The 27,345-nt window shown below is 43.1% G+C and overlaps 2 protein-coding genes across 3 annotated transcripts in view; both read left to right on the top strand.

The window, feature by feature from the left end:
• The window catches only part of cep131 (centrosomal protein 131), a 44,456-nt gene extending 39,287 nt beyond the window's left edge, over window positions 1–5,169 (top strand). For both annotated transcript variants that reach the window (XM_029699020.1, XM_029699021.1), the window contains 4 exons: window positions 13–190; window positions 781–977; window positions 1,295–1,355; window positions 1,610–5,169. In XM_029699020.1, the coding sequence (XP_029554880.1) occupies window positions 13–190; window positions 781–977; window positions 1,295–1,355; window positions 1,610–1,681 (508 nt within the window). In that variant the 3' untranslated portion in view covers window positions 1,682–5,169. The remainder of the gene's footprint in view (window positions 1–12; window positions 191–780; window positions 978–1,294; window positions 1,356–1,609) is intronic.
• A 1,035-nt stretch (window positions 5,170–6,204) lies between these two features.
• LOC115153511 (alpha-N-acetylgalactosaminide alpha-2,6-sialyltransferase 2) lies at window positions 6,205–23,781 on the top strand. The gene is made up of 10 exons (XM_029699022.1): window positions 6,205–6,345; window positions 11,897–12,305; window positions 14,235–14,505; window positions 17,780–17,945; window positions 19,671–19,845; window positions 20,208–20,346; window positions 20,532–20,635; window positions 20,846–20,929; window positions 21,735–21,834; window positions 22,814–23,781. Exons 2-10 carry the CDS (start codon window positions 12,145–12,147, stop codon window positions 22,982–22,984), a joined length of 1,371 nt encoding a protein of 456 aa, XP_029554882.1. The 5' UTR covers window positions 6,205–6,345; window positions 11,897–12,144; the 3' UTR covers window positions 22,985–23,781.
• Window positions 23,782–27,345: the final 3,564 nt, after the last annotated feature.

Below are 27,345 nucleotides of genomic sequence, written 5' to 3'. Positions count from 1 at the left end.
TGTCTCTCTCAGTGTGAAGCGTGTGCGGGAGAAGTATGAGGCTGAGCTGAAAGAGTTGGAGCGCTCTGAGAGGTCTGCCTTGGAGAAACAGCAGGAGATGAAGAAGAGACAGAGTGAGATGGAGGGAGAGCTGATCACACTGCAGGGCCAGCTCAGACAGAGGGAGCAGGAGATCGAGGACATCACACAGGTACAGACACCAGCAGACCTTGTTCCAATACTTTGAAAACTCAGCCTTCCTTCCTCCCCTCCTTGGTTGGCCCTTTTTCATGCTGAAAGCTTGTTGGTGCATATGGCCTGGTAAATACATGTTGGTGCATATGGCTGGGTAAATACATGTTGGTGCATATGGCCTGGTAAATACATGTTGGTGCATATGGCCTGGTAAATACATATTAATGCATATGGCCTGGTAAATACATGTTAATGCATATGGCCTGGTAAATACATGTTGGTGCGTATGGCCTGGTAAATACATGTTGGTGCATATGGCCTGGTAAATACATGTTGGTGCATATGGCCTGGTAAATACATGTTGGTGCATATGGCCGGGTAAATACATGTTGGTGCATATGGCTGGGTAAATACATGTTGGTGCATATGGCCGGGTAAATACATGTTGGTGCATATGGCTGGGTAAATACATGTTGGTGCATATGGCCGGGTAAATACATGTTAGTGCATATGGCTGGGTAAATACATGTTGGTGCATATGGCTGGGTAAATACATGTTGGTGCATATGGCCTGGTAAATACAGCTCCTCCCCTGTCTCTCCCCAGATCCGTGACAAGCTGTCTGAGGAGCGTCGCAGCCTGGCAGAGGTTATCAGGCAGGAGTTTGCTGAAAGACTCATCGTGACGGAGGATGAGAACAGGAGGATGAAGACCGAGACGTCGGAGGTCAGGGCCAGGCTAAGGCTGGAGGTCGAGAGGGTCACCAGGGAGAAGGAGGAGGAGCTGGCAGAGGTCCACCAACGGTGAGGATGGAGGGAGGGGAAAGAAAAGAGATGGAAAGAAGGAGAGGGAGAGGAGATTGTGTGACAGGGTATTTTAGCCAGTTCTCACTTGGGAAAGACCTCAATGGGACTAACTGTGGCATTGTCAATTTAATCGCCAGTGTTTACACTGTTGTAGAATAGCTGGGCTCAGACTGTTGTCTATGTTTATGTTACCTGCATAATGGGACAGTGATTGTTGGTAGTGTAGGATGTAAATGAAAATTATATTTGAAGTAACAGCCAAGCAAATGTTATTTTTCCTTATGTTTCTTTGTCACATTGTCTTATTATGGCAGGGTGAAGTCAGCCATCTTGAAAAAGGAAGAGACTGTGGCTAGCCTTAGGAAGCAGCATGAGGTGAGTCCTAGTCTGGGTCTCAAAGAGCACCCTATTCCCTTTACAGTGCAATACTTTTGACCAGAGCCAATAGGGCTCCGGTCAAAAGTAGTGCACGATATAGGGATTAACTCACCATTTGGGGCGTAGAGAGACAGTGTGTTTCTGAGAGGGGTTTTACACTAAGTAAACATTAGAGAGGATAGAAAGGAACTGAGTTGGAAAGTGAGAGATGATTGATAGCTGTGTTAAACCCCGCTGTTCTCCTCTCATAGGCTGCTCTGAAGAGGGCGGACCACCTGGAGGCCCTATTGGAACAGCAGAGGAAGCAGCTGCTCGAGAAGTGACTGACAGGAGGGCAGGACTTGAACATCACCATCTCCACCTCTTCTGCCTCTCTCTTCCCCTCATCACTCCTTCATCTGTTCTGTCACTTGGGGCCCCACTTTTCCCTCAGTTTTTTCTTTGGTCTGGTGGATGTGTTTCTGATGGACTAGAAAGAGAGAGTGAGGGAAACAGAGATATTGAGCCTGCCTGACTGTATCTCCGCAGACTTCTTGATAAAGACCCAGATATTAGAGACCGAGCCTGGCCTCTCCCAAGCAGGCCGAATACGGCCAGGGAAACGGGCTGGAGAGGATACCGTCTGCTGTTTTAAGAGCCTCTCACGCTGGAGGAGCCACAGACCAGGGGTGCTGTGATCTTTACCTGCCCAGAGGCCCAGTGGACTCCTGGAAGGACTGAACCATACTCTACCTATAGGGCTTATAGACTAGGGGGCAGTGATCGTTTACAGTGCAGCGGCTCAAACAGTAAAGCAGTGAACGAACAGAACCATTCTGTCCCCATAGGGGCCATGAACCGGGAGGGCTGTGTTCTTTAACTGCCTAGTGAACTCCTGGGCGGACTGAACCATTCTCTGGAACCACTTCTGGAATTTATGTGAATTGTGAACCCCCCTAAAATCTGAAGGAGTGGGAGAGTCCGTTCCCCACAGAGAAGATAAGTTCCAGATGTTCTAAGCCAGCCCAGGCCTGCTCTGTGACAGTGTGAAGTTTCCAAGTAGGCAGAGAGAGGTGGAGGGGGCTAGGTGTTCGTTCTGAGAAGGAGGGAAGGGAATCCGCACCCCAACACCACCCTCTTCCCCTGCTGAGGTCCTGCAGTTAGTTGATCCGACACGTCAGTACAGAGTGCTGTTGAATGAAGCTGGGGCTCGAGGTTGCTCGTCATTGCCCTTTGTGTATGAGTTACAGATGTCTTTTGTCCCGGTGCCCCTCTGGGCTAGTGCCAATTACAGGGTCTGCTGCCTTGGCTTGTTGCGTCCCCCCCCTTTCCCACACACTCACTCACAATCACACCCTTCGCCCCTGCCCCCCTGGCAGTCACAAGCCCAGTTTAGCTCTGACAGGCAGATTTGTTATGAATGTCTTCATCCAAGTTAAATCTAACAATGAGTCTAGAAATAATACTAACCTTGGTGTTGACAAGTTGTATAGTGTGCTGGGATGTCAATAGAAGGAAAGAGTGATGGATGGGTGTGGGAGTAATTGTGGAATGCAGAAAGAATAGACGGATAGGAGACAGTGAGGAATGATGCTCTGATAGTGTGTTTAATCTTATTGAGAGTCATGGTTGCGGTGTGGGTTTTGAAAGTGAGACAAAACGAGAGAGAAGGAGAGGGCGATGAAGGAATGCGCATAGGAAGTGTTTATAGGATTAGGAAAGCTGAGACTGGGACTGACTGGGGTATGGGGGGCACAACACAAGCCTAGTGGTTTCATGTGACCAGAGACCCAAACCTAAAAGCCCCATGAGCCTGGTTGGTGTGATAGGATGGTAGTCTGAGGGCTACACTGTGACAAAAATACATCTAACTCTCACTGAAAGGGTCCAACACGGACCCTTTCAGTGAGAAGTAAAGTAGCCCATAAACATCCAGGGGAAGGAAACTGGTTAATGAGATTTTCAGAAGCCGTCTAGGTACTTCCTAGCTTTGCATCCCTCTCTTTTATCTTGTATGTTGTTTTTATATATATATATACTTTTATGCTTTTTATTTGTTTACCCGTTAAAAAAGTGTAATGTTTTGTATGCCCCACTCAGAAACTAGAAACAGTTTTTGTTTTTAATTTTCAGTCTGAAACGGTGTACTTCTGGCTAACATCATATCCTGAATGGAAAGATGGCCGAGGGGGGTTGTGGAACCTGGAATGCGACCCAAATGGCACCCTATTCAAATGGCACTCTAGTCTAAAGTAGTGCCCTATATAGGGAATAGGGTGCCATTTGGGATACAAACCTTGGTGCTTCAGTGAGAAGCAAACCCACCAGGAAGTATAGTAAGCCTTGTATTTAGGTGAAAAAGAATGTGACAGATGTTATTCTGTGTGGTTCTGCTCACTCGGCCCTCTTATCTGAATCTATTTCAGATATGTTCTATTTTTCATATTTATTTGCTATTTCTTTAAATGTATTTTACCGTCTGGTCTGATGCTCTCGTAACTGGCTCCCGGTGTGTTTATCCTTTACATACAAGTGCTATGCACAAAGTGATGGGTTTTACTGAAGTCTAATTTTTTTTTAGTCTCCCATTAACATCAATGCATGACTAAGTGGAAGTTTGAAGTTAATGATTACAATGCAAGCAGCCCTATTCCAAGATGGTGCTTGTGTACCTTTTTCGTTCACAGAAACACTACACATCCATGTCCAGTCTGAGCTGTACAGTTAGTGATGCTCCATGGTGCCATCTTATTTAGGATGGTATGTGTTTTAGTATGTCAGGTTTTGCTGATGGGAAATCTAGAGGATATAGTGTCAAAAGCCAATATTACGGCTTCCTTGGAGTGTGATCTATGGGTCTAGTTTCTCCTTTTTAGCCTCGTGTTTTCTTGGCTTTTCAGTTGGGGGAGGTCTGACAGTGAAGGCTCAACAATGGCAGCGCTGTCACATACTGTCTCTCTTCATCCTATTGAGTGGAGGCGGGCAACTTCCAAAAATTCACACACATTCCCAAACTTCAGACACAAAATTCCACTCTTCTAATCAATATCACAGAAGCATTTCGATGGCAAGGCTTTGAATGGCAGTTAAGTCACCATGTGTTTCTCTCATCTTTAACTTCATTAGTTATTAGTCATTGGTTACATCCTAAATTGCACCCTATTCTCTATATAGTGCACTACTTTTGACCAGTAGTGCACTATATTGGGGATGTACATATTTCTGTAGCCATGGTAGAGATTACATGGTTTGCATGTGGAATTGGCTCCCTATTCCGAACATACTGCACTACTTTTGACCAGGGGCCGCATTGGACTCAAAATTAGTGCACTAAATAGGAAATAGGGTCCCGTTGTGGGCACAGCCTTGATCCCTACCATTCCTCAGACAGTTGGTACTGCGTCCAGGGTTATTGGCCTCTTTGCCCAGAAGGGTGGCAGCATGACTGGCATGCCAGTCCCACACGTGCCAATGAGTCCTGCCTTTGTGTGTGTTTCACTTTGACCTGGGATGACCTCCGTGAAACGCACACTCGCTCTCACTTGTACCCTTCAGTTGTGTTGCATTTGAAATCTGACTTTCTTCACAAACCACTCCAGCTGTCTTTGATTGTATTATTTGTGTTCAGTTTTTGATATATTGTCGTTTTAATGTACCCCCATGTGTTCTTACTTGTAGCTCCTGGTCTGAATCTTAACTAGGCTCTACTTTCGTTGTTGTAGTTTAGTTGCATTGTTATTCATGGTGATGGTTTGAAACTGTGGGGGGAAAAAACTGTTGACTGATCCTCAGTAAAAAGAGAATAAAGAAGAAAAGCCTATTTGGAAGAGTCCCAGAGTCTCTCGTCTTTATAGTCGCTGTGGGAAAACAAACAGTTGCTCTCTTGTTTCGTCTCTCCGAGACGATAACATTTTCTCAACCAATCAAATGCCTTTCCATGACCTTTGGAATTGTGCCGTGTGTTTTGATTAACTGGAATTTCTGTTGTTTTGTGGTGAATAAATCCAATTTACGTGCCTAAAATGTTATGCATGATTTACTGTATGGTATGTTTGTTGAGAACCGTCATTAAGGAATTGATTTCTTACACTCGTATCTGGAGTGGAGAGGTCAAAACACCTAAGGGTTGTCATTTCCATACATCTGGAAAGACGTCTGTAGCTGACCAGGCTGTACTGACCCACTTCCACTTCTTCTTTGCCCTCTCACTCCTGACTACTAAAGCAACCGGTGGTGCGTGTTGAAATGCATCTGCTTTCTGTAGGTTTTCTCCTTTCCTTCCAGAGAGGAAGCCATACCTAGAGGATTAGACTGGGACAGCCTGTTAGCTGATCTCTGCTCACACAGAGACGGAGAGCTCTCACTTCCCTTCAAGGTCCCTGCTGACTGGTATTGTGAAAGAAAATGGGGGAGGGGAGACATACATTTTGGGGCTGGAGGGCTAAAGGGTGACTACTGATAACCTCTCTCTGTGTGGAGATGAGGAGACGTGAAGTCTCCAGTGTTCTCCCCTTTGACAAGAAGAGAACACTCTTCCAAGGGCCCGAGGGACGATCTGCATGTTGCTGTATGCCCCTTGACACTTTCTTTTGTTTGTGTTTATAGATGTCATGTGTGCGTGCGTGTTTAATGTATGCCAGGGGCTCAGCCATCTTGACTTTCACTGTAAGCTAGGCTATGATTCAAGCCTCAACACGTTGTGATCATAGCAAGGCTCTTCCGCTACTGCGGTCTTCTCATGTCTGACTTTTTATTGCAGCCTGTGGCTGTGGTAGAAGCCCCCCCCCCCTTCTTTCTCTCTTCTTCCCCGACACTGAGGGAGGGTTTGACCAATTACCAGCAGCTGTTGCTCATTTCACAATAGTCCCGCCCATGCTGTGCCAGGCTCGAGTGTAGCCTGTGCTACAGTTTACTTAGTTAAAGAAGACTTCTTCTGGCGTAGAGGATTTTCTACTGTCACTACTGTACTGCTTAGTACAGGACTGCCACTAAAGAAGACTAGTCACAGGTGAGAGGATATGGGGACATCTTGAAATACTTTTTTATGTTTAGTTTTCTGTTGAGACAGGAAGAGAGATTTCTCAGAGTAGCGACTTGCTGTTTCTGTGAGGATGGTGTAGTCATTACTTGTTACTGAGCATAATGTATTCAACTTTGACAAAGACCATGAAAGTTTGCTGTGCTTTTTTTCTCCCCCACTTTTGGGATAACCAAAAATACTTTTAGGAAATAAAGGTATTTATTATCATTATTAAACTCAACTGAACAGGGCTAATAATGAGGACCTAGGTGTTCCTTCCATTCCCTAGCCATCTATCTTCAAACAAACACTGAAGAATACGTCAGGAAAAGTACATCAGTGACATCTGATGCCATCTGTGTTACAGCAGTTTGATACATTTGCGCGGATGTATTCATTGTCATTTGGTATGTTTTAACGGTGGAGCATAACTAAGAGACTTAAGTAGCCTAGTTGGTTAAAGATCACATTTTTTCCACCCTGTGCCATGTTTTCCACCCTGTGCTGTCTTTACCCTGTCATTGTAGTCAGCGTGTGGTGTGGTAGTATGGTCACATGGACATCAAATCAAATGTTATTTGTCATTTGCGCCGAATACAACAGGTGTAGTTACCGTGAAATGCTCACTTTACAAGCCATTAACCAACAATACAGTTCAACAAATGGAGTTAAGAAAATATTTAGTTAATAAACTAAAGAATAAAATAAAAAAATGCTAATGCCTTGACTCTACCAGAGTAACTGAGTTTCAGATAGTTCCTTATGGTTTGTCACAGGGAAGGGGAACATGAGAAGGAAAAACATTGGATGCACCCCAAATAACACCCTACTGCACTACTTTTGACCAGGCCCTTAGAGTAGTGATGTGATTCTGGTTTCATGTTGTTGCCATGACTCTCTTGTTCTTCTCTGGTTGAGGGTTGAGCAGGGTTGTCAGAAATTGTACATTTGGCAGTAACGCTGCCCAGTGGTGTAAAAATACTTTAAACTACTTGAAACCTCTTAAGGATCCGCCCCTTTTTGTACATTTTTGCCTAAAATGACATACCCAAATCTAACTGCCTGTAGCTCAGGCATTGAAGCAAGGATATGCATATTTTTGATACCATTTGAAAGGAAACACTTTGAAGTTTGTGGAAATGTGAAAGTAATGTAGGAGAATATAACCACACACAAAGTGAGAAAAAAAATGTACACACTATTTACAATTACAGTATTTAGAACACTACACAAGATTGTGCTGCTGGTCCCAAGTCTCTTTCTGCTGTGAAGCACTTTTCATCCTCTACTTGTAGGCTGGCTGGGTATTCACACCTCCTAGATGCCCGGGCGGGGGTTGTTGTGGCGCCAGAAAGAGCAGCAGTTAGACTAAGTAGGGATGGAGGACTTGAATGTGGTCTCTTTGAAGTCAGTCTTTACCACTATTGAAGATTTTTTTTAAATCAGTAAGAACTCATTTTTATTATTTATTTTATTGAACCTTTTATTTTAGCAATACGTCAAATAAACAACACATCTATAAACATGTATTGGTAAGATAGCGCCGAAGAGGATGGCAGACTTTTACATGCCCCCAGCCGATTGTTTGTTTATTTGCATTTAACTTATTTTTTTAATTATTTTGTACATAATGTTGCTTCTACCGTCTCTTATGACCGTAAGAACTCCTAGACATCAGGACTGTGATTACTCACCACGGACTAGCAGAATCCTCTTTTTCCTTTCACGACTCTGACGAGCCCGACGCAAAGGATACACTGCTTCCTCAGGATCAGGCCCCGATCCCCTTGATCTGTGTGAAGCGGAGAAAGACGGGGCGAAGGTCGGGCTGTCTTCTGAGAATTCGTAGGCGATCAAGTAAACCCCCACTTCCCTCCATTCTGCTAGCAAACGTGCAATCTTTGGACAATAAAATCGGCGAGTTACGTGGAAGATTAAACTACCAACGGGACATTAAAAACGGTAACATCTAATGCTTCACGGAGTCGTGGCTGAACGACAACAACATCAACATACAGCTGTCTGGTTATATGATGTGCCAGCAGGATAGAACAGCGGCATCTGGTAAGACTAGGGTCGGTGGTCTATGTATTTTTGTAAACAACAGCTGGTGCACGATATCTAAGGAAATCTCAAGCTATTGCTCGCCTGAGGTAGAGTATCTCATGATAAGCTGTAGACCACACTACCTACCGAGAGAGTTTTCATCTGTATTCTTTGTAGCTGTTTACATGGCACTAAGATAGCACTGAATGAGCTGTATTCCGCCATAAGCAAACAAGAAAACACTCACCCAGAGACGGCGCTTAGCTGGAGACTTTAATGCAGGGAAACTTAAATCCGTTTTACCAAATTTCTATCAGCATGTTAAATGTGCAACCAGAGGGAAAAGAACTCTGGACCACCAATACTCCACACACAGAGACTCATACAAAGATCTCCCTCGCCCTCCGTTTGGCAAATCGGACCATAATTCTATCCTCCTGATTCCTGCTTACAGGCAAAAATTAAAGCAGGAAGCATCAGTGACTAGATCAATAAAAAAGTGGTCAGAGGAAGCTGATGCTAAGCTACAGGACTGTTTTTCTAGCACAGACTGGAATATGATCTGGGATTCCTCTGTTGGCATTGATGAGTACACCACATCAGTCAATGGCTTCATCAGTAAGTGCATCAATGACGTCGTCCCTACAGTGACTGTACGTACATACCCCAACCAGAAGCCATGGATTACAGGAAGCCTCCACACTGAGCTAAAGGCTAGAGCTGCCGCTTTCAAGGAGCGAGACTTTAACCCGGAAACTTAGAAGAAATCCCGCTATGCCCTCTGACGAACCATCAAACAGGCAAAGCATCAATACAGGGCTAAAATCAAATCGTATTACACCGGCTCTGATGCTCGTCGGATGTGGCAGGGCTTGCAAACCATTACAGACTACAAAGGGAAGCACAGCCGAGAGCTGTCCAATGACACGAGCCTACCAGACGAGCTAAACTACTGTGCTCGCTTCAAGGCAAATAACACTGAAACATTCATGAGCGAACCAGCTGTTCCGGAAGACTGTGCGATCACGCTCTCAACAGTCGATGTGAGTAAGACCTTTTAACAGGTCAACATTCACAAGGCCGCAGGGTCAGACGGATTACCAGGACGTGTACTGCGAGCATGTGCTGACCAACTGGCAAGTGTCTTCACTGACATTTTCAACCTCTCCCTGTCCGAGTCTGTAATACCAACATGTTTTAAGCCGACCACCATAGTCCCTGTGCCCAAGAACACTAAGGTAACCTGCCTAAATGACTACCGACCCGTAGCACTCACGTCTGTAGCCATGAAGTGCCTTGAAAGGCTGGTCATGGCTCACATCAACCCTATCATCCCAGAAACCCTAGACCCACTCCAATTTGCATACTGCCCCAACAGATCCACAGTTGATGCAATCTCCATTGCACTCCACACTGCCCTTTCCCACCTGGACAAAAGGAACACCTATGTGAGAATGCTATTCATTGACTACAGCTCAGCGTCCAACACCATAGTGCCCTCAAAGCTCATCAATAAGCTAAGGACCCTGGGACTTAAACACCTCCCTCTGCAACTGGATCCTGGACTTCCTGATGGGCCACCCCCATGTGGTAAGGGTAGGTAACAACACATCCGCCACACTGATCCTCAACACAGGGGCCCCTCGGGTGCGTGCTTAGTCCCCTCCTGTACTCCCTGTTCACTCATGACTGCAGAGCCAGGCACGACTCCAACACCATCATTAAATTTACAGATGACACAACAGTGGTAGGCCTGATCACTGACAACGACAAGACAGCCTATAGGGAGGAGGTCAGAGACCTGGCCGTGTGGTGCCAGGGCAACAACCTATCCCTCAACGTGATCAAGACAAAGGAGATGATTGTGGATTACAGGAAAAGGAGGACTGAGCACGCCTCCATTCTTATTGACGGGGCTGTAGTGGAGCAGGTTGAGAGCTTCAAGTTCCTTGGTGTCCACATCACCAACAAACTAACATGGTCCAAGCACACCAAGACAGTTGTGAAGAGGGCACGACAAAACCTATTCCCCCTGAGGAGACTGAAAAGATTTGGCATGGGTCCTCAGATCCTCAAAAGGTTTGACAGCTGCACCATCGAGAGCATCCTGACTGGTTGAATCACTGCCTGGTATGGCAACTGCTCTGCCTCCAACTGCAAGGCACTACAGAGGGTAGTGCGAACGGCCCAGTACATCACTGGGGCCAATCTTCCTGCCATCCAAGACCTCTACACCAGGCAGTGTCAGAGGAAGGCACAAAAAATTGTCAGACTCCAGCCACCCGTGTCATAGACTTCTCTCTGCTACCTCACAGCAAGCGGTACCGGAGCGCCAAGTCTAGGTCCAAGAGGCTTCTAAACAGCTTCTACCCCCAAGCAATAAGACTCCTGAACATCTAGTCAAATGGCTACCCAGACTATTTGCAGTGTCCCCCCTCACCCCCTCTTTACACCACTGCTACTCTCTGTTGTCATCTATGCATAGTCACTTTAATAACTCTACCTACATGTACATACTCTCTCAAATAACCGGTGCCCCCGCACATTGACTCTGTATCGGTACCCCCCTGTATATCGTCTCGCTATTGTTATTTCACTGGTGGTCTTTAATTACTTGTTACTTTTATCTCTTATTTTTATCTGTATTTTTTTAAACTGCATTGTTGGTTAGGGGCTCGTACGTAAGCGTTTCACTAAGGTCTACACCTGTTGTATTAGGCGCATCTGACTGATAACATTTGATTTGATATTATATGGAAAACACTGTGGTGTAGTGTGTGTACCAATTATATATATTTTTAAATAAAGTATATTTTAGCAATTACATTTACTTTTGGTACTTAAGTATATTTAAAACCAAATAATGTTTTACTTTTACTCAAGTAGTATTTTACTGGGTGAATTTTACTTTTACTTTGGTCATTTTCTATTAAGGTATCTTAACTTTTACTCAAGTATCACAATTGGGTACTTTTCCCACCATTGACTCTACCAGCACTGTGTTTGATGAGGGCTTAGCCTATTCAGTTCCTGTACCATGATGCATCAGGGGCCATAGCAATAAACGGGCCAAAGTAAATACCCGATCCAGCCTGTCCCTATAATCAGAGGGATATGAAAGAGAAGGGTGACCCTGTATTATGTGGACTGTATTATGTGGACAACTCTGGTGAGTTTCTTTCTCTCTGTTTCTCTCTCTCTCTCAAGTGACATCAACATTACACTCACAAAAGTTCAAAAGGAAAAGAGACATTTCAAATGTCATATTATGGCTACTATATTCAGTGTTGTAACGACGTACAAAAGGGAAAATAAATCAACATAAATATGGGTTGTATTTACAATGGTTTTTGTTCTTCACTGATTTCTCTCTCTGTCCGTCTCTCCCCTGTTGCTCTCTCTCTCTGTCTGTCTGTATCTCCCCTATTCCTCTCTCTGTGTCCGTTTCTCCCCTGTTGCTCTCCTACCTCTGTCCTTATCTCTTTCTCTTCAGACTGTCGTGGGGTGAGCGGGGCCCTGGAACAGAGAAACTCTGGACTAATTTACAGTCAAATCCACCCCTGGCCCTCATCTCTTTTCCCGTTGCTCCCCTGAAAAACCCAAACATCCTCCTGAGAAGGACATCAGCGACTCCCCTCTACTCCCCCTCTGCCTAGTTCTCATGTTCCTCCTCCAGGGAGGTTGGAGAGCAGGGGGCACACACGTGGCCAGCTGCTGAGGCTCGGGGCCACGGTGACAGACATGGTGCTCAAGAGGAGGCTGGGGCTGTGCTTCCTGGCTGTCCTCTCCCTGCTGGTCATCTACATCCTGTGTTTGAGCGTGGAGATCACCATCCCCTTGCGCATGGTCAACCTGAACCTGTCACACTTCCCTGGGCTTCGGTACACACAGGAACCAAACAGGTAAACAAACAACAATGCACCATTGACCCAGTGGAATATACTATGTGCACTGACATTTTTTTCTCCCTTTTTCCTAAAATTCATCCTAGTCATTTCCCTTGGTTTGCCTAATGAGCAGCCATTCTGAGGGAAATGGCTGAGATCATGGAGAATAAAATGCTCCGTGGTTTTCTCTAACCACTACGTTCTTCCTGCAAGTCGTATCATTGTGGTTTTCACAATGGAGCCACACAGCAGCACCAGCTAGACAAACTAGATAAAGAGAATGAAGAAAAAAAACATTCTGGTGTTCTTTCGCAGGCAGTAGTCTTTCTGAGTCTTGACATGTGAAATGTAAGCCTGGTAGTAATGGGTGAGCGATAGTCCAGTTTTAAAAGCATGGTTGTGCAGATAAGATGCATTAAGGGAGTGACTCTCTTTGTGTGTCTCTGTCTCTCTCTGAGAGGTCTATTTCAGAGACTAAATGATACGTTTGAGTGGTTTGCGCTTTAGCAGGTCTGTCATTATAAGCTGCCGCCTGCCTGCTTAACGTAGCCCTTGGGTTTTTACTAAGCAACAGTGGGCAGTGCTTTTTATATAAATGCCTGAGTCTCCAAACAGCCCTGCTGTGCTTATCCTTTTTAGTTCCAAACTGTGGCTCTCCGAATGCAGTAGTCGATGTGTCTATACACATTATGTAGCTTGCTGTAATAAGAAAGGCCAGTAAATGATAAATACATTTGCACTTCTAATTCCTTGTCACCTTTTGATCTCAGGTTCACCATCATCTGATTGGGTTTATTACATTGTTTTTTTATTAGTATAAATCTAATTTTAATTGGCACATGCTTCGTAGACAAGTGGTGTAGAGTAACAGTGACATGCTTACTTATGGGCCATTCCCAACAATGCAGAGGGGAAGAATGCAAAATATAACCTAGTAACACGAGAAATACATATTCAATGAGTAACAATAACTTGGCTATATATAAGGGGTACCAGTAGCGAGACGACCTGCAGGGGTACGAGGTAATTGATGTAGATACAGTATGTATATAAAGGCAGGGGTAAAGTGACTAGGCAACAGGATAGATAATAAACAGTAGCAGCAATGTGTGTGTGTGTATGTTGGAGTGTCAGTGGCCAAAAGTATTTGGACACACTTTTAAATGAGTGGATACTTTTGGCTATGTAGCGTGAGTGTGTGTGGGTAGAGTTCAGTGTGTGTGTGCATAGTCAAAAATAATTGCCGCAGATAGTCTGGGTAGCTATTTGCTTAACTATTTTAGTAGTCTTATGGCTTGGGGGTAGAAGCTGTTCTGGAGCCTTTTGGTTCCAGACTTAGTGCTCCGGCACCGTTTGCCGTGCGGTAGAAGAGAGAACAGTTTATGACTTGGGTGGCTGGAGTCTTTGACAATTTCTAGGGCCTTCCACAGACACCGCCTGGTATAGAGGCCTTGAATGGCAGGGAGTTCAGCCACAATGATGTACTGGGCCACACACATTACCCTCTGTAGCGCCTTGCGGTCAAATGCCGAGCAGTTGCCATACTAAGCTGTTGCAACACTCTGTGTTGGGGACATGGGGAAGGGGAATACTGTAATATTTACTATAGTTTAAAAAACGGTCTTGTTTTTACGGACTTGTCACTGGCATACTTTAACTGTTACTAGAAGACCTTTGCTTGTGAGAGATTATGTGAAAAGTAAGCTGGCTTTCTACAGCAAAAATAAATGTTACAAAGTGATTCAATATGTGATTTGTTTCCATTATTAGCAGCAGGATATGGTTAACTTGGAGTAAGCCAATGAGACCTTCTATGATGACACACAGCGTTAGTAACCACAGCAATTGGACATTGTTACACTGACCAGGAGAGTTGGTGTAACAATGCGCTATCCCTTTCTGCTACAGGTTTGACCATTGCCGTGTTGTTTTGTCTTACACTAGGTCACATGACTCTGAAGACTCTATTGAAGGCAACACACCGTCAGATGGTTTGGACAGCCTACACACTGGTTCAACACCAACAACACATTTAAGGTTGAAGGTACAGTCCACATCCCCTGTTGGAGTCAGACCCTCAATGAAACCTGGAGCCAGGGCCAGAACTACCAAGGGTCAAAATATTAAAGGTGCTCTCCTCTCCAATTCAACCAAACCAACAGAGCCACCCTTCATTGGAGACAGTTACTACAGCGAAGTCGCCCCACCTCAAACTGTGAGTTGAAGTTCCCCTATCTGAGCTGTTCCTGTTCTTTCACTTGATCTGCTTGGTGTGATTGTGGCCTACTTTAGAGACCTTAGAAGGGCTGTGATCTACGTGCAGACAATGTTGACTGATTTGGAGGACGTGCTGAGGGTTGCACTTTCAGTCTTATGGGTGGCTATGCATGGGGGAACTGTCAAAATAATGCCCCACACTGCTGTAATTAGGAAATTGGATACTCAGTCAGATGACATGGTTGATACTCAAGGTAACAAACAGATTATACAACCCAAAATGTAATTCATACAGCCATTTGATATGCTTTGGGCCTCTCCATGTTACATTGTGTGGAAATCGGACAGTTGTTTTGTCACATCTTTATATAGTACAGGTCTGTGTGGTACAGTGGGGGGGGAAAGTATTTGATCCCCTGCTGATTTTGTACGTTTGCCCACTGACAAAGAAATGATCAGTCTATAATTTGAATGGATGGTTTATTTGAACAGTGAGAGACAGAATAACAACAAAAATATCCAGAAAAACACATGTCAAAATGTTACATTTATTTGCATTTTAATGAGGGAAATAAGTATTTGACCCCCTGTCAATCAGAAAAATGTCTGGCTCCCAGGTGTCTTTTATACAGGTAACGAGCTGAGATTATGAGCACACTCTTAAAGGGAGTGCTCCTAACCGCAGCTTGTTACCTGTAAAAAAGACACCTGTCCACAGAAGCAATCAATCAATCAGATTCCAAACGCTCCACCATGGCCAAGACCAAAGAGCTCTTCAAGGATGTCAGGGACAAGATTGTAGACCTACACAAGGCTGGAATGGGCTACAAGACCATTGCCAAGCAGCTTGGTGAGAAGGTGACAACATTTGGTGCAATTATTCGCAAATGGAAGAAACACAAAAGAACTGTCAATATCCCTCGGCCTGGGGCTCCATTCAAGATCTCACCTCGTGGAGTTGCAATGATCATGAGAACGGTGAGGAATCATCCCAGAACTACACGGGAGGATCTTGTCAATGATCTTAAGGCAGCTGGGACCATAGTCACCAAGACAACAATTGGTAACACACTACGCCGTGAAGGACTGAAATCCTGCAGCGCCCGCAAGGTCCCCCTGCTCAAGAATACAGTGACAGGCCCATCTGAAGTCTGCCAATGAACATATAAATGACTGAGAGGACAACTGGTGAAAGTGTTGTGGTCAGATGAGACCAAAATGGAGCTCTTTGACATCGACTCAACTCGCCGTGTTTGGAGGAGGAAGAATGCTGCCTATGACCCCAAGAACACCATCTCTACCGGCAAACATGGAGGTGGAAACATTATGCTTTGGGGGTGTTTTTCTGCTAAGGGGACAGAACAACTTCACCGCATCAAAGGGGTAATGGACGCGGCCATGTACTGTCAAACCTTGGGTGAGAACCTCCTTACCTCAGCCAGGGCATTGAAAATTGGTCGTGGATGGGTATTCCAGCATGACAATGACCCAAAACACACGGCCAAGGCAACAAAGGAGTGGCTTAAGAAGAAGCACATTAAGGTCCTGGAGTGGCCAAGCCAGTCTCCAGACCTTAATCCCATACAAAATCTGTGGAGGGAGTTGAAGGTTCGAGTTGCCAAACGTCAGCCTCGAAACCTTAATGACTTGGAGAAGATCTGCAAAGAGGAGTGGGACAAAATCCCTCCTGAGGTGTGTGCAAACCTGGTGGCCAACTACAAGAAACATCTGACCTCTGTGATTGCCAACAAGGGTTTTGCCACCAAGTACTAAGTCATGTTTTGCAGAGGGGTCAAATGCTTATTTCCCTCATTAAAATGCAAATCATTTTATAACATTTTTGACATGCATTTTTCTGGATTTTTTTGTTGTTATTCTGTCTCTCACTGTTCAAATAAACCTACTATTAAAATGATAGACTGATCATTTCTTTGTAAGTGGGCAAACGTACAAAATCAGCAGGGGATCAAATACTTTTTTCCCCCCACTGTACAATTATACCACTAGTTCACTGTTCATCAGCCTTGACGCTTATGTTAATGGAATGATTTCATGTCCTACAAGGACGTTAGGTGTACGTGTGTGGGCGGGCGTGTGTGTGAGTGGATTCATTTCCATTAAATATGTGGTGGTGTTCTTTTTTGGCCACCTACCATGACAGGATATGAAGTCATATTACACATTCTCCCAGACGGTTTTATTTGCTCTACCTGCTTTGTGTCAACTCCATAGAACAATGTTGTAGCGTCATCCCATAAACTGCCAAGAAAAAGACAGACAAAATAAAGTTGTTACTCAAGACTTTCTTATAACATTGAACATTTCATATGAACCATTGCTGAGGTTTAAAAGCAAAACAGTCACTTCAGTTCAAGGATGTCTGCTTCCATTGATTACTGTTATTTTTCTTGTTAATGTGGACATAAAATGGTTGCAAAAGAGAGGAACTACTGGTGTTCTCTATATGGTGTTTTCTCAAAGAGTGTTTCTTTATGGTGTCTGGCATAAGACCGATCCACCCGTACGGACAGACAGCGGACGATAAAGGAATACCATATGGTTAAATTCTGTCGCCAAGACTCAGCTGCCCTTGCATGTCGTAATTGACTCCTAAGATTCCGTAACGCATGTCATAAGTTATATGACAAAATAAATGACACAATTACTGAATTAAAATTAGTCATTGCTGACATTATAATTAGATCATTGTAGTGCAATGTTTTTTATTGAGAACAAACAGAGGGTTTGGGGATGATACAGTGAGGTTGCATCCCAAATATCACCCTATGTATATAGCAAATAGGGTGCCATTTGGAACGTAGTCAATGAGTTTTCCACATGTTCTTCATAACCGTTATGTCTCTCCCCAAGAATTATAATTCTCCACATCCCTCTAGTCATTATGCAGCTCTTCCACTGTAGAACTTTAAATTACAAGAAACAGTTAATTACTTCCATTGAGAGTCATACAATTTATGCTGTTGCAAAGTCTGTCAACTGGAACAAATATTGCTGGCGTTGTTATGTGCTGCTATGTAATGATAACCATGAATTTGAGTTGTGACTGTGTTTTGGTGTCGTGTCCCTTACTATAAAACTAAAACACAGGAAGTGTGTAGTCTCACAGTAGGAATGCAGATTTAGGTTCAGTTTAGCCTTTTAGATCATAATGCACATGGACGGGTTTTAAAGATGGTCTGAGATGTACTCATAATGGATTCAACAGGAACTTTCAGAGTCTTCAATAAGAAGACTGTTTTTTTCCCCTGCAGGACTGTCCAAACAGTATTCGTAGCAGGGTTCCCCAGACAGACTTTGGGGTGAGGTATCTGGGCAGGATCCCTGTCCTCCAGTGGGCCAAGCATGCCACTCCAGAACAGTACCAGCGCCTCAAACTGTACCCAGGGGCTCACGGCTGGGGAAACCTTGACATTGACAGTAAGTACTTTCAATACATGTTGACATGTGACCGTTGTTTCAATGCATTACTTCACACCAATGCTTGGACAAGTCATGTTAATATTAATAGTTACAGCAACGACTACAAATAATATAGTTACACAACATTGGCTACAGTAAGACAGACAGTCCGTGGTGTTGGCGTTAATGTGGGTGACTAACACACAATGTGGCCATTGTCTAGCTGCAGTCCCCTTTGCTCCAGCTGCAGTCCCATTTGCTCCATGGCCAACACAATAAAGATTGTACATGGGTTCAGAGATAGGACATACAACCCTTTATGGTCAGTCAATAGGACATCTGTACCTCTTTACAGATACACTACTGTTCAAAAGTTTGGGTTCACTTAGAAATGTCCTTGTTTCTGAAAGAAAAGCTACTTTTTTGTCCATTTAAAGTAACATCAAATTGATCAGAAATACAGTGTAGATGTTGTTAATGTTGTAAATTACTATAGTAGCTGGAAATGGCAGATTTCTTTAATGGAATATCTACATAGGTGTACAGAGGCCCATTATCAACAACCATCACTCCTGTGTTCCAATGGCACATTGTGTTAGCTAATCCAAGTTTATCATTTTAAAGGCTAATTGATCATTAGAAAACCCTTTTGCAATTATGTTAGCACAGCTGAAAACTGTTGTGCTAATTAAAGAATCAATAAACCTGGCCTTCTTTAGACTAGTTGAGTATCTGTAGCATCAGCATTTGTGGGTTCGATTACAGGCTCAAAATGGTCAGAAACAAAGAACTTTCTTCTGAAACTCGTCAGTCTATTCTTGTTCTGAGAAATTAAGGCTATTCCATGCGAGAAATTGCCAAGAAACTGAAGATGTCGTGCAACGCTGTGTACTACTCCCTTCACAGAACAGTGCAAACTGGCTCTAACCAGAATAGAAAGAGGAGCGGGAGGCCCCGGTGCACAATTGAGCAAGAGGACAAGTACATTAGAGTGTCTAGTTTGAGAAACAGACGCCTCATAAGTCCTCAACTGGCAGCTTCATTAAATAGTACCCACAAAACACCAATCTCAACATCAACAGTGAAGAGGCGACTCCGGGATGCTGGCCTTCTAGGCAGAGTTCCTCTGTCCAGTGTCTGTGTTCTTTTGCCCATCTTCGTCTTTTCTTTTAATTGGCCAGTCTGAGATATGGCTTTTTCTTTGCAACTCTGCCCCTAGAAGGCCAGCATCCCAGTCGCCTCTTCACTGTTGACGTTGAGACTGGTGTTTTGCGGGTACTATTTAATGAAGCTGCCAGTTGAGGACTTGTGAGGCGTCTGTTTCTGTTTCTTGTGAGGCGTCTGTACATGCAAATCTCTTAGCTCAGATCTAGAAGAGTAAATGATGGAACCATTCCACTGTGTTCACCCCATAGACTGTACAAATAAAGATTTACCCACACCTTGCCTCAGGCCCCATCTGGTGTTTCGCAGCTATTGGGACAACAAGACACATTCAGTTGAATGTGTAAGAATCGTCCATTGGGTGATTTGCATTAGACAAAGATCTTTGGCAGAGAACCATAGATTGGCTCCCTTTATGCATATATTTTTTTTTTACTTTGGAATGCATTTATTGCCACGAGCAAGGCTTTTTATTTGGGACTGTGTGGGGATTAAACCTGCCAATAATTCTAAAATGAATCTCAGAGGTCTTTGTAAAAAATGAAAATGAAATGTTTTTTTATTTTGTTGTGCAAACAGCTCTGGTGTCGACCCTGTCTGTTCTCAACACCTGGGCCAACTGGCACATGTTTGATGACTGGGATCTTCGTAGCAACGGCTCGCAGTGTGTCTGCTGTGCTGTCGTGGGCAATGGAGGGATTCTAAAGGATTCAAAGAAGGGCCGGGAAATTGACCAACATGACTATGTCTTCAGGTGAGAGACACCTTTCTCGACCTTGTTTAGTCTTGACTCCCTCAATATCCTATGAACGAGGTTAGACCATCTTAGGTTTTTAAAACTTTTCATTCTACAGGTTCCTTGTAATGAGCATTACCACGTTAATGTGACAGTTGGCATTTTGTCAATCAGGATGGTCCATTCAAGGGCTCCTTACAATGAGGCATGTATCTGGTTGCTGTGGTTACCAAAGGGTCTAAGTGGTCATTTATTTTCCAACGGTCACTGATAGTGTTCATGTTCATTCATGCTACTGTTCTAATTGATCATTGATAATTTTCCTGTGTTCTAATTGGTCATTGACAGTGTTCTGTTCCGTACCTCTGTTGTGATTCCAGGACCAACGGAGCTGTGATTAAGGGCTTTGAGCAGGATGTGGGCTCTAGAACATCCCTCTACACGTTCTCCACCAACACCCTCCGTAACTCCATGAAGAGCTACGCCGGAGTGGGCTACAGAGGGCCCCCGCTCTCTGAGGTGAGACCTTCCATGATGTTGGTGGTTCACGATGAAATTGACTCACTGGGAATAAACATCATTTGTGGAATAAAATGTATTAATTCACTAATTAATCCATCCATTCTTTTCATTCATTCAAAGACAAACGCTTTATAGTCTGATTGTATTCACCTCTCTCTCTCTCCCCCCCATCTATCCTGTAGGAGACTAGGTATGTCTTCCTGCCAGACCATGACAGAGATTATCTGCTGATGAAAGCAGCCGCCACACACACTCCAGTAGAGAGAGGACCAGAGAAGAGCAAAACGTAAGATGTGGCATGGGTTCACATCCATGGAGACAGTTTTGATTTCATTCCCCACACAGCATCCATGTGGACTGCCACTGTAATTGAACACCCTCAATGTCCCCAAGTATTCCTTATTTATTTACAAATGTGTCTTGTATACTGTTAGCCATATTGATATTTCTTTGTGCAGCTTGTGAATAGAGGCCTTTATTTTTTTTCCTACCTCAGGCCACCCACATACTTTGGAAAAAATGTGAGTGTAGAAAAGTTCAAGATGTACCATCCAGATTTCATACGTTACATCAGAAACAGGTGAGTAAAAGAGGGGGAAATAAGTGAGTTATCTTTGTGCTATCTTTTGGGCTTCCGTGTGGCGCAGCGGTCTAAGGAACAGCATCTCAGTGCAAGAGACATCACTACAGTCCCTTGTTCAAATCCAGACTGTATCACAACCGGCTGTGATTGGGAGTCCCATAGGGCGGCGCACAATTGACCCAGCGTCATCCGGGTTTGGCCGGCGTAGGCCATCATTGTAAATAAGAATTTGTTCTTAACTGACATGCCTAGTTAAATAATAATCTTTAGGATAGTTGTTGTGACTCATCAGAATCACACCAGAGCTCTGATTACACACACCTGGACATATAAACTCCTTTTGAAATGTGAAACTCAAGTGTTTTGGGTGGCTAGACCAAGCACTCTTCTCACAATGGCTAAATAGGACCATCTGACGAGGAGGTGGTTCAAAATATATATGAATCTAACTCACCGTGCATGTCGAGTGCCAGTGCCACCAACCCAAGGGTCACGTAATTAGAATGATATCTAAATGAATGAACCATGTCAGGCTTCCATCAGGATATAGTGTGACTCTGTTTCGGTGGATACTGAAAAGGACAAGTTTTGTATATCGTTAGCTCTCCTCACAACAAGGAAAAGGTGGTAGCTAGGAGTGGTCTGTCCAACACCTTTTCTCCAACAAGGTCATTTTAGGATAGAAAAGGATCAACTTTATTGTACCTGAGAATATTTTCTCTGACACTATTTTAATATTTAGTTTGAAGTAAATATGTGCACCTGCAGTGTGGTTGTTAAATGGTTTTCATGTTCTGAGTAGGTTCCTCCGAGGCCATGCCATGCAGACCAAATACAAGAACATATACCGTCCATCAACAGGTGCTGTGATGCTGCTGGCTGCTATGCACACCTGTGACCAGGTACGGTATGAGCTACCACAGCCACTAAACAGTAATTGCAACACTTCATATTTGAACAAGACAAGACCGGTTATGACCACTGACAGTAAAAGCACAAGGTAAACTGTAACTGCAACACGTTGTATTAGTTAGTTACGACCATGTACAGTAAAAGGGCTCCCAACTGGGGCAGCAGTCTAAGGCACTGCATCTCAGTGCTAGAGGAGTCACTACAGACCCTGGTTTGATTCCAGGCGCTATCATAACCGTCCGTGATTGGGAGTCCCAAAGGGTGGCGCACAATTGGCCCAGCGTCGTCTGGGTTAGGGTTTGGCAGGGGTAGGCCGTCATTGTAAATAAGAATTTGTTATTAACTGACATACCCAGTTAAATAAAAAATCTTAAAGCACAAGGTAAACCGTGACTTTGTATTAGTTAGTTATGACCATGTACAGCAAAGCACAAGGTAAACAGTAATGTTATATTAGTTAGTTATGACCATGTACAGCAAAAGCACAAGGTAAACAGTAATGTTATATTAGTTAGTTATGACCATGTACAGTAAAAGCACAAGATGACAACTAGTGATGTGGTGGTAAAAGAATTGGTTGGTAAACTCTGATCGCCGGTCACGGTGAAAAAAGTTAAGCTCCCTTTACTTTCAATGCATTTTTCCGTAAAAGATGGGTAAACTGTTTGGCAAAATAAAAAGGTGGATAAACTGCATTTTTACCCTCCACTACACCATTGATTACGACTCCCTGGACATGACTGCACTTGCCTTGCGGATTAACAGTACTTACTCTGGCCCTGATAGCCTTCAATTAGACCTGCAGCATGCCGCTCAGATCCCTAATGAAAGCAAAGGTCCATAAGGTAATCATTGTGCTTGAGTTGTGAAACACTTGACAACAAGACGGTGACTGCAACAACTAACCTATCCCCCCCCTTTCCTGTCTCTCTCTCTCTCGCTCTCTGTCTGTGTGCATGTTGAAAACAGGTGAGCGCGTACGGCTTCATGACTCCAGACTATAAAAACTACTCTGACCACTACTATGACAGCAGATATCACCCTGTGGGGTTCTTCATCAACCATGACCTGAAGATGGAGATGACACTGTGGCAGCAGCTCCACCAGGCAGGCCTCATCACGCTCTACATGCACCAGTGATCTCAGGAACTAACTCACTCCAGGTCACTATAGCAACGACCACATTAATGACATAAGTCTGGTAATGACTCCGTCTCCACCACTGGCTCCCAAGGTTTGCCAACCCCCAGTAAACTAACTTACCCGTAGCTGTTGCAACTATGAGATTTATAGAAAAATTACTCCACGCCTGACTTTGTCATTGCCTGCCATGTTGGAGGTTAGCCAATACTTCTGAGAAAATGGTCTCCATGGAGACGGGCTTAGCCTATCCTCTTGAGACGTCTATAACAGGGTGGAGGCTGGTTGCCAGGGAGACAGTCATAGACTGTTGCTGACACTTGCTGAGATACCAGGAAAACGGACAGATTATTTTCATTCTGGGCAAAGATTGTTTTAGACTGCACAGCTGAAGATTTTATCAATGAATCATTTTGGACATATTTTACCAAATAATATTTATTAGCCTTTTTATATTATTTTAAGACCTTTTTTAGTATTTTTAAACCATTTCAGACAGTCAGCTTTTGTGGGTCTTAGTCAGACGGATGTTTCAAAGATCACTGCCCTAAATACTTTCGCACAGCACTGCCGGCAGTAGTCATGGTCTATTCTGATAAGTAGTCAGATTATTTTCACATGATATTACTATGTTTCTGTGTGGAGTCAGTGTAGTAGTGGGTCAACAGACAACTCAAATGTTTGACCAAAGCAAAGCTGAGGGGAGAAAATAACATTTTTTTTTTTGAAAAGTTAATTTTTTATGAAATATGTTTTTAAAATGTATTTTACTTTCACACTTTAAAAAATTATAATGATACAAGTTTCCTTATTAATATGAGAGAGCAATGCTACATAGACAAGATCTTTTACCCTCCCTCTACCTTTCTCACTCATCATTATTCACAATTCATTCAGGATTATCTGTAATCATGGTAGCATCCACATTAATGTAGAAGTGTTTAGAAACATATGCTATTCTTATTTATAATAAAAGTGACTCTATTGGGCACAAAATAATCTGAAACACTACCAAAACTAACTGCAAATGCATCCAACAAGTTTGTAGAGTCACATGCTTGATGTAGTCATTGCGTGCTAGGAATATGGGACCAAATATTAAACTTTTACCACTTTATTTATAAGAATCTTTAGGGTTGTCAATAATTTTGACCCCTACCTTTTTGAGAGATAGAAAGTATTACTTGTTAAACAAAATCTGAGCAATTGTAAGTATAAAATATAATTCTCCCATTTTCTTGCATACATTATCGATCCGTATTTTAATTATTTATTTTACACAGTCGTTATTGCTCATCTTTTTTAAGGGTGTCAATAATTTCGGACCCCACTGTATGTTGACAAGGGATAGGGCTGTTGCTGCTGGGCCGGCCACCTACTTAAAATACCCTCTACCCTCCCTCACTGCCCTAAATACTTTCGCACAGCACTGCCGGCAGTAGTCATGGTCTATTCTGATAAGTAGTCAGATTATTTTCACATGATATTACTATGTTTCTGTGTGGAGTCAGTGTATTAGTGGGTCAACAGACAACTCAAATGTTTGACCAAAGCAAAGCTGAGGGGAGAAAATAACATATATATTTTTTGTTTTGAAAAGTTTATTTTTTATGAAATATGTTTTTAAAATGTATTTTACTTTCACACTTTAAAAAATTATAATGATACAAGTTTCCTTATTAATATGAGAGAGCAATGCTACATAGACAAGAACTGTATTTCTTTTTCATACTACCACCAGTGTGTGCCTTAATGTGAATCTCAATCTTTTGTCTGCAAAATGAGTTGTCGTTGAGGTAACTGGGGAAACTATTTGAAGTGAAGGAAGATGTTTCCACAACAACTCCAAAAGGACACTGTCAGTGGCCTTTCTCTTCGGGCACTCGCTCCCAGGACATGAATGGATGTTTCCAAGGATCTCCTGGAAAATTGGAGTATGTGTGGCTGGACTAGACAATAGAGCACCTGGACTTCTCAAAGCTAGCTCAGGGCTGGATTCGTTAGGTACCAAACAGAAGAAAATGGACTGAAACAAGGAAGGACTACTTCAACTCCTCCAAAAAATAAACATTTATTTTAGTTTTCCGTTGCAAAGCATTTTGCTATGCTGTGTCCTAATGAGCACGACCCAGAATGAATAGTGACAAAGGTCACAGAAGTATCATTGTTTCTGCTGAATATTTATGCCTGATGAATGAGGTCATTCAGGACCTGAGAAGAACATTAGATTAATCTGATCACTGTGACCATAGAGTTGATCTCTGACTGAGACTTTGCATGCTCACCTCCACATGGGAAGTGGACATGCATGTGGAAAATGGTAACACCTACCAAGGCTCACTCTACATGTGCATAAAATATATGTGGTGCAGGGTAAAGAAACCAAAGACACTACAACAGTTTTAGAATAACAATCCTTTAACAATGACATTAAATGGTTCAGGCTTTCCTCTACGGAAGACTCACATCAGACATTACTTTTCAATATGTACAGAAGATGTGGTAAACGTTTTGTTGTTGTTGATGGAGTTCATTAACAGGGGGAATTGGGTTGAGGGGGAGTTCCTCCGTAATGCAATTTTTAGAGTGGATGTTTTTAATGTAATTGAAATCTATAAAGAAATTGAGAATTAAAGTTTGTATGTCTTCTATTTCTATTTTGATAGAATGTCATGTTAGTAATCTGAACATAATTAATGCACCTCCTAATAGGCTGTTAGGAAAAGCAGATTAGGAACACACACCACCATCGAGCAGTTTTGTATTAAGGCTTTAACAGCCTGCACAGTGCCCTCAAAGTATCCACACCCCTTGACTTTTTCCACATGTTGTGTTACAAGTGGGATTAAAATAGATTTTGTCAACAATCTATACAAAATACTTTGATGTGGAAGAAAAATTTGAACATTTGTTAAAAAAAAGTAAAAAATAGCACTAATGTATCTTGATTTGGATAAGTATTCAACCCCCTGAGTCGATGTTAGAAACACCTTTGGCAGTGATTACCGCTGTGAGTCTTTCTGGGTAAGTCTCTAAGAGCTTTTCTCACCTGGATTGTGCAATATTTGCCCATTTATTATTTTCTGAATTCTTCAAGCTCTGTCAAATTGATTGTTTATCATTGCTGACAACCATTTTCAGGTCTTTCCATAGATTTTCAAGCCAATTTAAGTCAAAACTGTAACTCGGCCACTCAGGAACATTCTGTCTTCTTGGTAAGCAACCAGTGTAGATTTGGCCTTGTGTTTTAGGTTATTTTCCTGCTGAAAGGTGAATTCATATCCCAGTGTCTGGTGGAAAGCAGACTGAACCAGATTTTCCTCTAGGATTTTGCCTGTGCTTAGCTTCATTCTGTTTATTTTTTTATCCTGAAAAACTCCCCAGTCCTTAACGATTACAAGCATACACATAACTTCATGCAGCCACCACTATGCTTGAAAATATGGAGAGTGGTACTCAGTAATGTACTGGGTTTGCCCAAACATAACAGTATGTGTTCAGGACAAAAAGTTAATTACCTTTGTCAAATATTTTGCAGTATTACTTTAGTGCTTTGTTGCAAAGAGGACGCATGTTTTGGAATATTTTTTATTCTGTACAGGCTTCCTTCTTTTCACTCTGTCAATTAAGTTAGTAATGTGGATTAACTACAATGTTGTTGATCTATCCTCAGTTTTCTCCTATCACAGCCATTAAACTCATGGTGAAATATTTGAGCAGATTCCTTCCTCTACGTCAGCTGAGTGAGGAAGGAAGCCTGTATCTTTGTAGTGACTGGGTGTATTGATACACCATCCAAAGGGTAGTTAATAACTTCACCCTGCTCACAGGATTATTCAATGTCTGCTTTATTTTTATTTGTACCCATCTACCAATAGGTGCCCTTACCAATTGGTGCCCTTCTTTGTTGGAAAACCTCCCTGGTCTTTGTGGTTTGGAGGTTAGTTAACACAGTGTCCAAAGAAGGGCCAGATGTATACAGAATGGTGTTGTCTGCGTAGAGGTGGATCAAAGAATCTCCAGCAACAAGAGCGACATCATTGATGTATACAGAGAAGAGAGTCGGCCCGAGAATTGAACCCTGTGGCACCCCCATAGAGACTGCCAGAGGTCCGGACAACAGGCCCTCCGATTTGACACACTGAACTCTGTCTGAGAAGTAGTTGGTGAACCAGGCGAGGCAATCATTTGAGAAACCAAGGCTGTTGAGTCTGCCAATAAGAATATTGTGATTGACAGAGTCGAAAGTCTTGGCCAGGTCGATGAATACGGCTGCACAGTAATGTCTCTTATCGATGGCGGTTATGATATCGTTTAGGACCTTGAGCGTGGCTGAGGTGCACCCATGACCAGCTCTGAAA

This window comes from Salmo trutta, chromosome 18 (assembly GCF_901001165.1).
Source record: "Salmo trutta chromosome 18, fSalTru1.1, whole genome shotgun sequence".
In the NCBI taxonomy this organism is placed as follows: Eukaryota; Metazoa; Chordata; class Actinopteri; order Salmoniformes; family Salmonidae; genus Salmo; species Salmo trutta.
This window is presented reverse-complemented; position numbering and strand designations above follow the sequence as displayed.